Genomic DNA, 13,164 nt, shown 5'->3' with positions numbered 1-13,164 from the left:
ATGAAATTGCTAGGCCGATGTGATTAAGGCATGCCGAAATTGTTTGTTTGATTGATTTTAGTAGGTTTTAATAATATCATTGGCTGTTGAGATGGTTTTTATAATGTGATTAATCTGGTCTGAATTATAAACCTGCAGGTTTGTGCAATATTTTTATTAGATATGTGTAAATGAGTCTCAAATATCCTTTTCTTAGGGATTACACCTCTGAGTTTTTCAAAAAAATAAAACTAATCTAGGCATCAGAAGCGTTATAGAAGACAATTATGTCGTATTTCATCATCGTGTCGTTGATTTTCTTTTTCCTTTTTTTTTAAAAATCTTTTACTACATCACGTACGTACATTCGCAACATTGATTTGTTGGCGGGGATCTTCTATTTAATTACACATTTACTCTGGTGGGACTGCCTGCTTTCCTCCTGGCCTACAACCTTGTACTACTTTTCAAACTCAAATAATTAAAAAAAAAATATATTCACATGGGATAGTCCAGAGGGTTAATTTAGAATTTCTGTCTAAATCTCTACCGAGAGATTTTCAAGTTGAAACATAGACTGCGCTCTGAGGAGACGGAAGGTTACTCCCATTAATCGGAATTCCAATTCGGAAGAACAGCATTCAAAATCAGCTAGCCAGAATAACTCGAATACATTTCCTAGTCACCCTCCATTGAAAAAGGAATAAAAGAAAAATGAATAATATATATGAATGCATGCTTTGACATGATTTATCACATGTAGACTTGCAAAAAGCAGCCCAGGAATCTCGCTGAGAACTGGAAGGAGAAAGTGTTATGCATCGCAGATGCTATATGTAAATGCATTCATTCTAGCTGTCTCCAAATGGCAACCCAAGTGTACGCAGCCTACTTGTCGCCTTATCACATAGACTTCATCCACCTACATTTTTCCTTCTGCTTACACGCTATCTCACCTCTTTGTCCAACGTTTCTTTTCATCTCTTTCAGTGTCTAAATATTTATCATTGCTCTGATTTTTATATTTAACAATCAGTGTGTTGTATAATCCCACCAGCGAAAATAGTTTTTGTTCACAAATTTCCTTTTCTTACGCCTGATTGAGGCTAACGTGAGATTTTGCATCTGTAATTGAATTTTAGATGTATTTAGATTTAGCAATCCATCTCTAATTGATTTATAACGTTTCAAAAAACAAAAAAAACTCACAAGTAAATTCTCTTAACTATTCGACGTCCCACGTTTAAAGGTTGTCTTACGATGAACTTTAATATGCTTCTAACAGCACTTTTATAGAGAAAAAACATCTTTTAGAGGCGGTTTTTGATCTTTTGAAAACGATTTTCCTGTGGCGATATGTTAACAATCATGTGATGCATATTGATTGTGTATGCTTTTAAATATTTTATCTATTTTTCTCACAGTATAACTCTTCGACATATATATGTGGAACACAGTTTTACATTAGAAACTGCTAACACTCGAGTTAGATTGGGAATTTGGTAATAATGCAGCTCGCAATTATTGTTTATCTTCAAACAGGATGAATAAAGGAGGAAGAACGTACTTATAAGGTAATTAAAACTTGTGGAAGGGCAAATTAATTAAGCCTTGACAATTATCGCAATGTGATCCAGACCACTCAATCCAAAAAGAAATCAAGTTATTATATAATTAGCCTTTGGAGAGATTTTATCATAGCTATTAATAGCTTATTAGGAGTTTCTGTTGTTTTTTAAAATATGTTTTATTTGGAAAAATATTAAAATAATTTTTATTTTATTTTTTAAGATTTATATTTAATTTCATCAAGTCAAAATAATCCCAAAATACTAAAAAAAAGTATAAAATCATATATATATATATATATATATATAATACTGTAGCTTTTTAATTTTTTGAATCCTTCATTAAAAATGTTTTGCAATCTCTTAAACTAGAAAATATTTTCCTTCATCAAAAAATCATGAAATTGCTTTGCCAGAAAACACTTTTCAGTGAGTGTGACACCGACTGACGAGGGCTAGCTGTGGGGTTCTTGCCCAACAAGGTAAAAGGCCTCTTGCATCAACTTACCATTTAGGTCCTCTTTACTTCACGTGGCGTCACTATGTGGTTGTGTATAATAAAAAACAGTTTTGAGTTTCAATTTTCACCTCTGGCATTGAATTGATGGGCTGGTTTGAGAGCTGGCGACATCAGATAAACTCTGCTTCTGGCAAAGATGATGCGGCAACAGTGCTGATGCCATGCTACGCTAAGCTATTCTGTAATTTTAAATGTAACTGGAGACTGCAGTTGAGTAAAAAACATTATCTGCTCTGTATACGTGTCCGTGACCATTTTCTATTTGATGTAGTAATATGACGATGGAAAAATTAAGGTTCCAAGTAATTTGGATTCGAAAACCTAAATTTAACCTATTTTCATATAAATACACAAAAAAAATCATAGAATTCTCATTAACTTTATTTCCAACTCCAACATACTATATAATTAGTCACAAAACTCAAAATTAAAACAAACTTTGGAGATTTCAATCTATTTTTTCAGCACGATTAAAAGATCCAAATCATTTTATCAAACTATCATCTTTAATAAAACTCATTAACATCAATATTAGTGTTGTTATGGTAGAAATACAGCTGACCGAGATCTTTCATTCTACTCCCCCTTTCCGATGATTTTCTCAACATCCAATGACTGAAATATAAAAATATAAAGTTGTATGATTAAAATGAAAAGTGCAAAAATTAACCACATTGTACTTTTCCACACTCCATGAACAATAAAAAACAATCTACAACATGGGTACAAATTAAAATTTACCAACTCTAGAAGAAGGTATTAGGCCCCTGAGACCACCTGAACCTGCATTACAATAATTTAACCCAGCTATAAAGAAATGGCATTACCTTCAAAACATCCAAACTTCTCTAATTATTTCTTCCAAAGATTAAAAATACAAGCTTTCAACAGAAAACGCTTTGCGTGATCAATACTAGATACTGGGAAACATCGTTGTAAGTTCACGCCTAACATTTTGGTAATAGAAACCCGCAATAGAAATTATCACAACTGCTTCAGTTACCAGTGCTGTGACGATAGACATGTTCAAGAAAAGCATCGATAGAGCTCAAGACGGGTTTGGTATGCCTGGCTGGCTTGTAAACCTCTGACAAATTATAGGTCCTGTGGAAATGACCAGCTTGATGGAAAAACTAGCTAGGTACTCTCTTCGGATTCTTGTTTTATGTTCCTATTTACTTTAATATAGTTATTGAGAATTGAGAATCTGTTGGTTTTGTTGCTTTCATTTATTTCTGGTAGAATATTGGCAGTGAAACTGGAATTCATGATAGTGGAAGAGTAGTAACAGTAATGTGGCGATGGTGAAGTTGATTATGGCGCCATTGTGCTGATGATATTAACTGCAACTGTAGATTATAAGTGGGATATACAAGGCCTTATTTTGACAATGTCGAATGTTGTCACAGTGACCAGCCTATGGATCCACCACAAGACCACTACGGTACTGAAGGCCCAGTATCAGCTGCGTGCAATAAGTAATGAGTTCGGGCGTGAGGATAGCAGTTTAGCTCGGCCTCAAAAGGATCTATCCTTCATGGAGGTGAACTCCATTTTCACCTTCGATTGCTGCCTTGTCGATGTTTAAATCTTTGGCCGGTGCCAAGAGCTAACCGTTCTCAGAAGAACCAGTAGGACCTGGCCCTGAATTTCTTCACGTCAGAATTAGGCATAAAGATGCTCGAATTATTAGGTCGTCAATAAAATGGCGAGGAGTGAACTTCTTCCTTTGTGCAATCCAATGCAAGCCCAATACCCTCCCAAGTCGCTGGCTCTGAAAATTGTCACCCGCAACATGCCACCGACCCAGAAGTGTGGCTTAACTGGTGCTGTTGGTTTGAACTTTGAAACCCACCCTTATCAAATCACGGAGAAATTACCATATACGTTGCTGCGGGGGAGGGTCATGCATCCCTCAAAAAATTACTATAGCTCCTTGTTTCTAAATTTCTAGTTCCCAAGTCAATTGAGCAACAATTTTCCTTCCACTGCCGACAACGTCATTATCTGGAATTTTTATTCACTCCGCGTTCGAAACATTTGGCTTGATATCGTTCATCAGGTAAAAACAAATTGTCTGTACAGGGAAAACTTCCCGCCCTATACTGCGGTGTGGAAAAGAAAAAAAAAAAAAACATAACATGATTGCATTAAGACGCATAAAAATTTTTCATATTATAATTAAAGCTAATATAATGGATTTAATTTGAGCACTAACAACTTAATCCTATGCTTAAATCAAGTTTTAAATTCAATATCATATAATAATGGCATCTACATAATCTTGTTTACTTGAAAGATTTAAGAAAACAAAAAATCAATTGAATAAAAAATAATACAATTATATTAACTCATAATTATTAAACATGTAAATAGAGTTATGAATTTTATTAAATTAAATTTTATTTTTATTTTATTTTATTGAATGATTAAAAAATTTCTACATCAACACAGAAATAAAATAAAATTGAAAAAATTAAATAAAAACTCTAACAAAAAATACATAAAAAAACCAAAGAATCCCATTGGTGTGGAAGTATGGCTATTAGCACTTGGGCCTCATTCAGGGCCGCCTGTCTGAACTATGGAGCTCATCAATATCCAATACAAATGGAATTCCCACCATTATGTGAATCTTAAAACCAGCTCACCCAAGGAGTTATAATAATCATAACGTTCATTGATTTCCATCTCACCCGAAAAAGTTACAGTAACACACACCACAAAAATCATAACACAGCGAGAGTGAAAATTAAACCATATTGAATAGCAAGATTGACAGATAAAATATATAAACATTTTAGAATCTAAGAAACAGAGTACGAGCAGAGAATATGTCTATAATTCCTACCCTAACTACAATCCTTCTAACAAACAAGTGGTTTTCCTTAAAAGGATTAGTGGGTTATCTTCAATTAACAGCAAAAAGATTCCAAGAAAGATGCTGTAATTCACAGATCTCACAACTACCGGGTATACAAAACAAGTTAAATAATAATACAAGCCACCTGTTAAGGCTCTAGGCGACCACCTTTCTTTACAGTTCTCGCACAGTAGCCAGTCAAGCACATGCTTCCCTTCTTGGTGCAATATCCATTAAGATTCCCTCAAGATCAGGAGGCTGAAAGTATCCTTCCTTAGGAGGGACCCTTCTTTGCTTAACATAAAAGGGTTTCTTCTTTGGTGGTGGCGGGCACACCAAAGGTGCCGGTATCTGATATTCGCTGCGTCTTGGCGTCCTGCATCCTTCATCAACTTCCATTATTGATTAGTTCAGACGAGTTTGAAATTCTGACGGAAGTGAAACTTTGTTTAAATGGCTGTTTGTGGTCTGAATCTAGACTTGCTGCTTGGTTACTGCAGTTATGGGTAAGTATGCTGCCCGTCATTTATAGGAGGCTAAAGCATCGCGCCAGCTTGCTAAAGAAGGTGTGCTGTTTGACTTATTCCATCGTGTGGTGGAAGCAACTACAGGTTGCTAGAAGCTTGCGTGGAATCCAAGAAGTCCCCAACCTGTTACTTGCATGCCAATTTTTTTGTCCTTAAGCTAAACATGTACATGTTTTCAATAATTTCGAATTCCAAGAGCAGAATTTACAAGGTAATTACTTCTTTAATTGTAAGATGAGCTTACTAACCTGGCTTTGATGAAAAGGAAAGTAGATTTAAGTGTTTTGTTATTTTAAATATATATTTTTTATCATATTATTATATTATTACATTAAGATTTTATTTAGTATTATGGTTTAACCATGTTTTTTTAAATAATTTTTTATATTTTTTTTTATTTTAAATATATATTTTTTTATCATATTATTATATTATTACATAAAAATTTTATTCTGTATCGTGGTTTAACCATGTTTTTTAAAAATAATTTTTTTATATTTTTAAATTATTTTGATATATTAATTTTTAAAATAAATAAATATATATTATTTTAATGTATTTTAAAATAAAAATATTTTAAAAATTATCCTAAGTTTAGGTCTTTAAAACATTATGTTGAAAAGTATATATATTTTTTTATTTCAAAGGATATTGTTGGATCGGTCTTTTTCATTATATCGATTATTTTTATATATATATAATATGAGTTAACATTTGGATTTTGATTATAAAGTTGCGAAGAAGATAGCATGTTCCTTGGTGATTGGTACAGAAAACTTACATTGGACAGGGACCTCTTCATTTTTTTCATACGAGAAGGACAAAAAATATGATTTTAATCGTGATTTATGAATTGATATCAATTATTGCTTCCTTTTCTTATTATTTCTATGAAAAAAATATATTTTTAGCCTATTTTTCCATCGAACAATTTTAAATGTGCATCGTTCATATAAATTGAATGTATTTAGAAGGGTGATAATTCGTCATTTTAAGAATGTATTTTCTTGTTGTTGCATTAAAAAACAAACAAATCTATTAAGTATTGATCTCAAAATTGAATTTTATACACACACACACACACACCTTGTTGATTAAACATTGATTTGTATTTTAAACTAGTGATGTTGAGGTCACGTGACGCAAAGCTTTTGTGCTTGCGTGGAAGACACGTGGAAATTGATTATTATTTTTTTGTAAGGGTGATGCACCCGTGGAGCTTTGGTGTCTAGAATGATGAACCTGTGTTCGGCGCGAGAAGGTTCAAGGAGCTGCTGGATTTAAATCTGGACCACGCGTTGATGGTAAAATATGTGGTAGGGACTGGGGTTATGGGCTTGCCAGGGCAAGTGGGGGCCTGGGCCCATTAGGTGAATTCATTATGGTGGTAAGAGGCAGGCGTGTACAACGAGCATTGAAATTTGATCGTGTCGTTTTCGTAAAAGACATCACCGGCACCGGCACTGCTCGGCTGGCAAGCCCACGTGCCACTGTAAAATGGGAGGGGCGCAAAAGCTGAACCAAACTTCTGCTGGAATCTGCTTTTTCTTTTTTTATTCCTTTAGATGGGGCGTAGGCTTGGATCTGATTTTGTAACCCACTGGGTTTGGAGAGCTGTGATTGCATGCAGTCAAGTGCTTGTAGCCTTGTACTAAGGCTCTGATGCTAATTACCCTACCGAGCATTTTGTTGGATTTATCTTCAGCTTGGCCCAGTTCGGACGTAGGTGGGCGGACACCAGGGTTCTAGAGAGGCTTCGGCGTCATCGGTTGATTTGCCAATTCAAAACTTTTGAACTACTGTACACTTTGATTTACATGATTTATTTGTTTTTTACTTCAGTAATTGAATTGTTGCACGTTTGAGTATGTGTTTTTTTTTCTATCAGATTTTATTAACAAGTCCATTAAAAATATATATAAATTGCATGCATAACAACAAAAATAATTTATAATTATAGCTTTTATAACACTTTACTTTCAAAGGATCATGTATTGAAAATATATTTTTTAAAAATTTTACAAAGAAAAATTTAATGAGAAAAAACCTAAGCGGAAAAAAAGACACAATATTCTCGTGTTATTTCTAAATATTTTATAATTTAATAAAATATTTTATATAAATATTTCAAGATTCATATTTGAATACTTTTAGATTCATAAAAATATTTCATTAAAACCTTGTAAAGAAAAATACAATGAGAAAAAACTTAAACAAATAAAAAAAATTATAATTTATATTGACTTTACCTTAAAAATATGTGTTTCATAATAAAGTCTTTAAAATTACACATTCTAATATTATGGACAAGTTTCTCGAAAGTTTAGCTGATAAAAACTTTATACATGAATATACTAAATTATTTACTGACTGGATTTATTTGATATTATTTTTTATAATTTTTAAAGTTTGTGAATATAAAAATTTTTAATGAAATATAATTTATTTTGTCTCATTTGATATAATTTTCTTATTTTCAAACGATATAATAGGATTATCCTTAATAGTTAATAATTTTTTTTATGTGCTAGATAATTAACCTTAATTATATATATATTTAATTGTGATAATTTTTAAATGATTTAATAAAATAACAACTGATATTTATTTAATAGGTCTCTAATAATTAAAAAATTCAAATATCATAAAAAACTAATAAACTAAACCATGACACTCCGTTAATTATTGCTTGTTTTGATTTATACGCTTTTAGTTGTTTTGTGTGTGTGTGTGTGTGTATCTCAATAGCAGCTGTCCCATGTTTGGATTTACATCTCTTCTGTCAAATTACATCGATAAGCATGTTAAAAAGCATCACTTGTACAATAAAAACAAATATTATACAATATTAAAGTCAAATTGAAAAAATAAATTATCATTCTAACTCTTTTTTTTTTTGTGCATCTGATTTTCACGTGTTTCTTAACCGGTTTGCTTGTGGAACCTAATAGGATGAGTGCATATACAAAAATTTCAACTTACAATAATAAAAAGAAATTTAAATAGCTAAAATTGTCTGGTCCACATTTATTGTTTTTATTTCACAAAAAAGAGAGACAAGGATGCTTGATTGTAAGTTGTAGGAAAGATAATAGCTATTTGACTTTTTATTGCAGGTTGAATATATTTTTTTTAAAAAAATTAAGTATATAGATTTTTCTGACATAAAATTTTTTAAGTATAAATTAAAATGTTCAGAAACATTTCTAATTAAAATTAATTAAAAATCATATATGTCAATAAATAATAATAAAAATTATTAACAATAATTAAAGATAGATGAAAAAATCAAGAGATATGAGGTGAAAAATATTAAATTAGAAAAACAATTAAAAAAACTTGAAACAATCAAGGATAACCTGCAATTTAAGTAATGGGACCCCAATAGACGAACAAAAAGGAAATTGAAGAAAATCAAAGTCCAAAATTAAAGAACTTCAAATAAAATTAAAAAAAAAATAGTTTTAAAATAATATAATGTTGAATGATAAAATAAAAAAATAATTTAAAAAACTTGTTAAAATGAATTTAACAAAAAACTAAAAATAAAAATAATTGAGATAACTTGAAATGTTTTTAAAATTAATGAAAAATTATAAAGAAAACAAGTAAATAAAAATAACAAAACTCAATTTTCAATTAAATAAATATTGAAGTCTAAAATAAATAAAAAATAAGTTTTTTTTTAGAAAAAATTAAAATTATATTTAACAAGATAGATCTTCACTTTCAGATCAAAATAATGATATGTATATATTATATATAAAAATACAAATACAAAAATCATAAAAAAATACTAACACTCGTGTCAACCTAAAAACACGTAAATAGAAGGTTTGCACGATGGAGGTCCTTAAAATATAAATATTTTTTTTTTTTCACGAAGCGCAGCATCACGCATACAAGTGACAGTTTATTTAGATATATCTTTTTTTTTAATTAATTCATGGTTATGCTATCACAACAATATAAAGATTTTAAAACTGTTCTTTTTCTCTGGCAGCACATTTTTTCTTTTCAAGGTTTTGATTTTTTGATCTCTGCGATTTAATATTTTTATAATTTTTAAATTATTTGATGATCTTCCTTTGTTTTCAATAAAATATAAATTTTAAGTTCACTAATGTATTTTTAAATATAAATGATGTAAATGATATTATTTGAACCTTTAAAGTTTTCCGATTATATTGTTAACTGTTCATCCTCGAGTCATTTTCCGTAACATTGTTCAACGGCCATTGGTAAATTACGAATAAACTTCTCTCTTCTTCTTCTTTTTATTTTATTTATGGTGGTGGTGGTGTAGGATCAAGATACTACATTGTTGAAATTGTAGTCGGCCAGGGCCCCGCTCCGCTTTCGATAGCAATGTTGCATATCAATTCAAGATCATGGAATATGTAAGCAACCGAACTGGGTTGTGGGATTTTATTTACACTAATTATAGTTTAGAACTTTTTTCTCTCTAGTTGTTGAAGGTTTTTTTATGTATATATAATTGGTTCACTAAGCAAACTTTGTGGCCAGCATGAGAGAGTTTATAGATCTCATTGGATGAAGACGCATGGTTTGCTGATTTATTCAGTTCTTTTCTGATATGAAGGTAGCTAGGGCTGGACTTGACTCGAGTCCTTCCTACTATCCATAGGAGAGCGTGGCACTTGTCTAAGCAGCTATTGTTCAATTTTTTTTTCTCCACATTACGGCTACCAAGTTGAGCACGGTACATCATCTTCAACCAGTCGTGAGAGTTTGAGATAATGTGCGACATGGGTAATATGCATTTCACATCAGAAGCTTTTGAAAAGAGTTGTCAAGAACATTTATGACAAATTATGCTGTAGGTTTCTTTACGTATTATGCCACACAATCCGAGCAATTTATACATGCATCGCTATCAGGTTTTTCAATTCATTCACAAGACTGCTTCTTAATTTTTTTGATCATTTGAGTGCAGAACAGAATGTCATCCCGTCCTGATCACAGAATGCTTCCTCAATCCTGTTCAATCCCGCAGTAAAATGGCAGAGCTTCTTTTTTAAACTTACGGAGTTCCATCTGTTGATATAGACTCTTGGCTGTCCATCATGAGTAAACTTCTCAGCTCTTTTAGGGGAAGGTTTCTAGCTCCCATTCCATGTGCATGGCCATTCTAATTAACTTGAATTATTTTTGCGGTGTCATCACAGCGTTTGGTGGTGATGCTGCATTCAGCTGTAAGTATAATCAGCTGCATGGAATTTGTGATAAAGACAGGCTTGCTATTTGTCCAGGATTTACAACGACTCATGCTATTCCTGTATTGCTTTCCTAACCATGGCTTCTTCTTTGTTGGAATATCTTTCCAGAATTAGGGGTGATCTTTGTTTATTTGTTTTTTGCATCACAATTACATAAAATTCTCTTGCAAGGTTGCCGGTGCACTGCGGTTATGAATTGTTAAATCAATAAGTTTTGGCATGAGATTTCACTTATACGCGTCAATTAAATGGAGGTTGCAATGCAAGCCAGGATAGAATGGAGACGCAAATCCCCCCCCCCCCTCACACACTTGTGTCGTTTCTTCAATACATGCCACACATGTATCTGTTGAAAGCTATACGTTTGCTTCTAATTGCAGCTGTTTCAGTATTTCCTTTCCAGAAACAGTATCGCTAGAGATGTTTTCCTGGACATTTTTCTTTTCACTTGTATTAATACCCATTCAAATCTCAAGTATTTTCAATATTCTAGTCCCCATGATTCAATCTAACCCTATTTTCTACTCTTTTAAACTAATGACATAATGTGACCTGTGTTTCTGTTTCCAGTTTATTGATGCCTTTTTATAAAGGGTGCTCCCGAACTACTATTTGTCACTGATTACTTGAAGCAGCTTCTTGCGTTTAAATACCGTCATCACATGTGAATAAATGCCCAGCTGGATTCTGCCTCAATCTAATGAGTGCAGTATATATGTAATCCTTTTTTTTTTTTAACTTTTCTTTTCTTTTCTAATGGGTTCATGCATTAGCGCTTGGTTTACATGAGAGGAAGTTGAAGAAAAAGATAATGACCGAGGGAAGGGTGAGGTTACTTTTGGTGCCAAAGATGAAGATCGGCAACTTTACAAACTGATGAGCAAAGATAACGATGACGACGACAAGGGGCTAGATGAGGATGGAACAGAGCTTGCCTGTGTATCTTCCAGGCTTCAGGTCGGATTTTCTTTATTCTGGTATATTTGACCTTTTGCTCCGTTGTCCCCTCTTCTTATGTCCTGTTCTTGATCATTCAATTCTGTTATGGGCCATTCAATAACTTATTGCTCACTGACATGACTGGAGATAGAAGCCAGAACCAGGACCCTCACAACCAGCTGCTGACGTACCACATTCTCGTCCTCTGACCAAGGAAGATTTCCAAGTTCTGCTCGGGGTTGAAAGGTTCCGATGCCCCGAGATCTTGTTTCATCCCAACTTAGTCGGCATCGACCAGGCAGGCCTATATGAGAAGGCTGGGGTCTCGATAAGGAGGCTGCCATCCAAGGACCAAGTCTTGGAGGAGAGACTGACCAGTTCAATCCTTCTGACTGGTGGAAGTTGCCTTTACCCTGGTCTGAGTGAGCGCTTAGAAGCTGTGTATGATTTGGCCTTGTGGATCACCTATAAAGGTGGTCAGAGCATTGGATCCTGTTCTTGATGCGTGGCGTGGGGCTTCTGTTTATGCAGCTGCAGTTCAATTCCCACAACAGACATTTAGTAGAGTGGATTTCAATGAGAAGGATGAAGATTGGCTTCACAGATACCAATTTCAATACACAATATAATTATATTATCACATGCCAATTTCAATACAAATTATAATTGTATCGTTATGCTTGTGTGCTCGAGTCTTCATATGAGATGGCTGTATAGATTTCAATCTGAAGAAATTACTGAACTTTGGCAGCTCATGCCATTTTTCGTTAATGCCACTTCGTCGAACACAAATGAGATTTTTCTTAGCTACTTCTATATTTGCTTTGCCATGAATTCAGAGCTGTTTCAAGTTTCAGTTTTGATATTTCAGTTTTCACCCGACCTTCATTTTATCTCCCGTGGAATTGTTTTCCCAGATTTTGTTGTAACGCGGTCTTCCTAGGAAAAAGTTTATGTTTTCTATTGTCTCTCCCATCGATAGTTAACCTTGAGAGACGCTGGCTGGAATATGGGAATTTATCACTGGTAGCGACTTGGCGCAGGTCAAGTATGATATCCTGCCCTGCTTCCCTGTGCCAGATGTGAGCCTGGAGTACTGTACGTGAAAAATCATCGAGCGGTAAAAAAATAAAATAAAATTCCAAGGTTCACTTAGGCTTTGTTTTGTAATATAGTTTGTGTAGTTGAAAGTGATACGGTAAAATGGATGCCTTTTACACGTTTTCAGATGATATTTGATTGTTTTGGTATTAGGTTTTAAGATTATGTTTTAAAAGTGTGTTTAATATATAAAAAATGTTTTTAATATATATATTTTTTTATAATTTTGATATGTTAATATAAAAAATTAAAAAAATTATTTTAATGTATTTTCCAATAAAAAATATTTTTAAAAAATATTTTGCACTACAATATTAAATACATACTTAATTTTTAAAATTTCACAACCAGAAAAATATATATAAAAATAATTATTAATTAAAAATCATTTTTATAAAAATGCACCATAAATATGACAAAGATCAAA

At 32.7% G+C, this 13,164-nt stretch overlaps 1 protein-coding gene across 1 annotated transcript; it reads left to right on the top strand.

Moving 5' to 3' along the window:
- The first annotated feature begins 11,383 nt into the window (after positions 1–11,383).
- Positions 11,384–12,215, top strand: LOC105130734 (actin-related protein 5-like). The gene is made up of 2 exons (XM_011033424.1): positions 11,384–11,654; positions 11,788–12,215. The coding sequence occupies exons 1-2, from the start codon at positions 11,574–11,576 to the stop codon at positions 12,136–12,138; spliced, it is 432 nt and encodes a 143-aa protein (XP_011031726.1). The 5' UTR covers positions 11,384–11,573; the 3' UTR covers positions 12,139–12,215.
- The last annotated feature ends 949 nt before the right edge of the window (positions 12,216–13,164 follow it).

The sequence above is a fragment of the Populus euphratica genome, unplaced genomic scaffold (assembly GCF_000495115.2).
Source record: "Populus euphratica unplaced genomic scaffold, PopEup_1.0 scaffold1.1, whole genome shotgun sequence".
Taxonomy (NCBI): Eukaryota; Viridiplantae; Streptophyta; class Magnoliopsida; order Malpighiales; family Salicaceae; genus Populus; species Populus euphratica.
The sequence above is the reverse complement of the archived record's forward strand: the minus strand, read 5'-3'. Positions and strand labels throughout refer to the sequence as shown.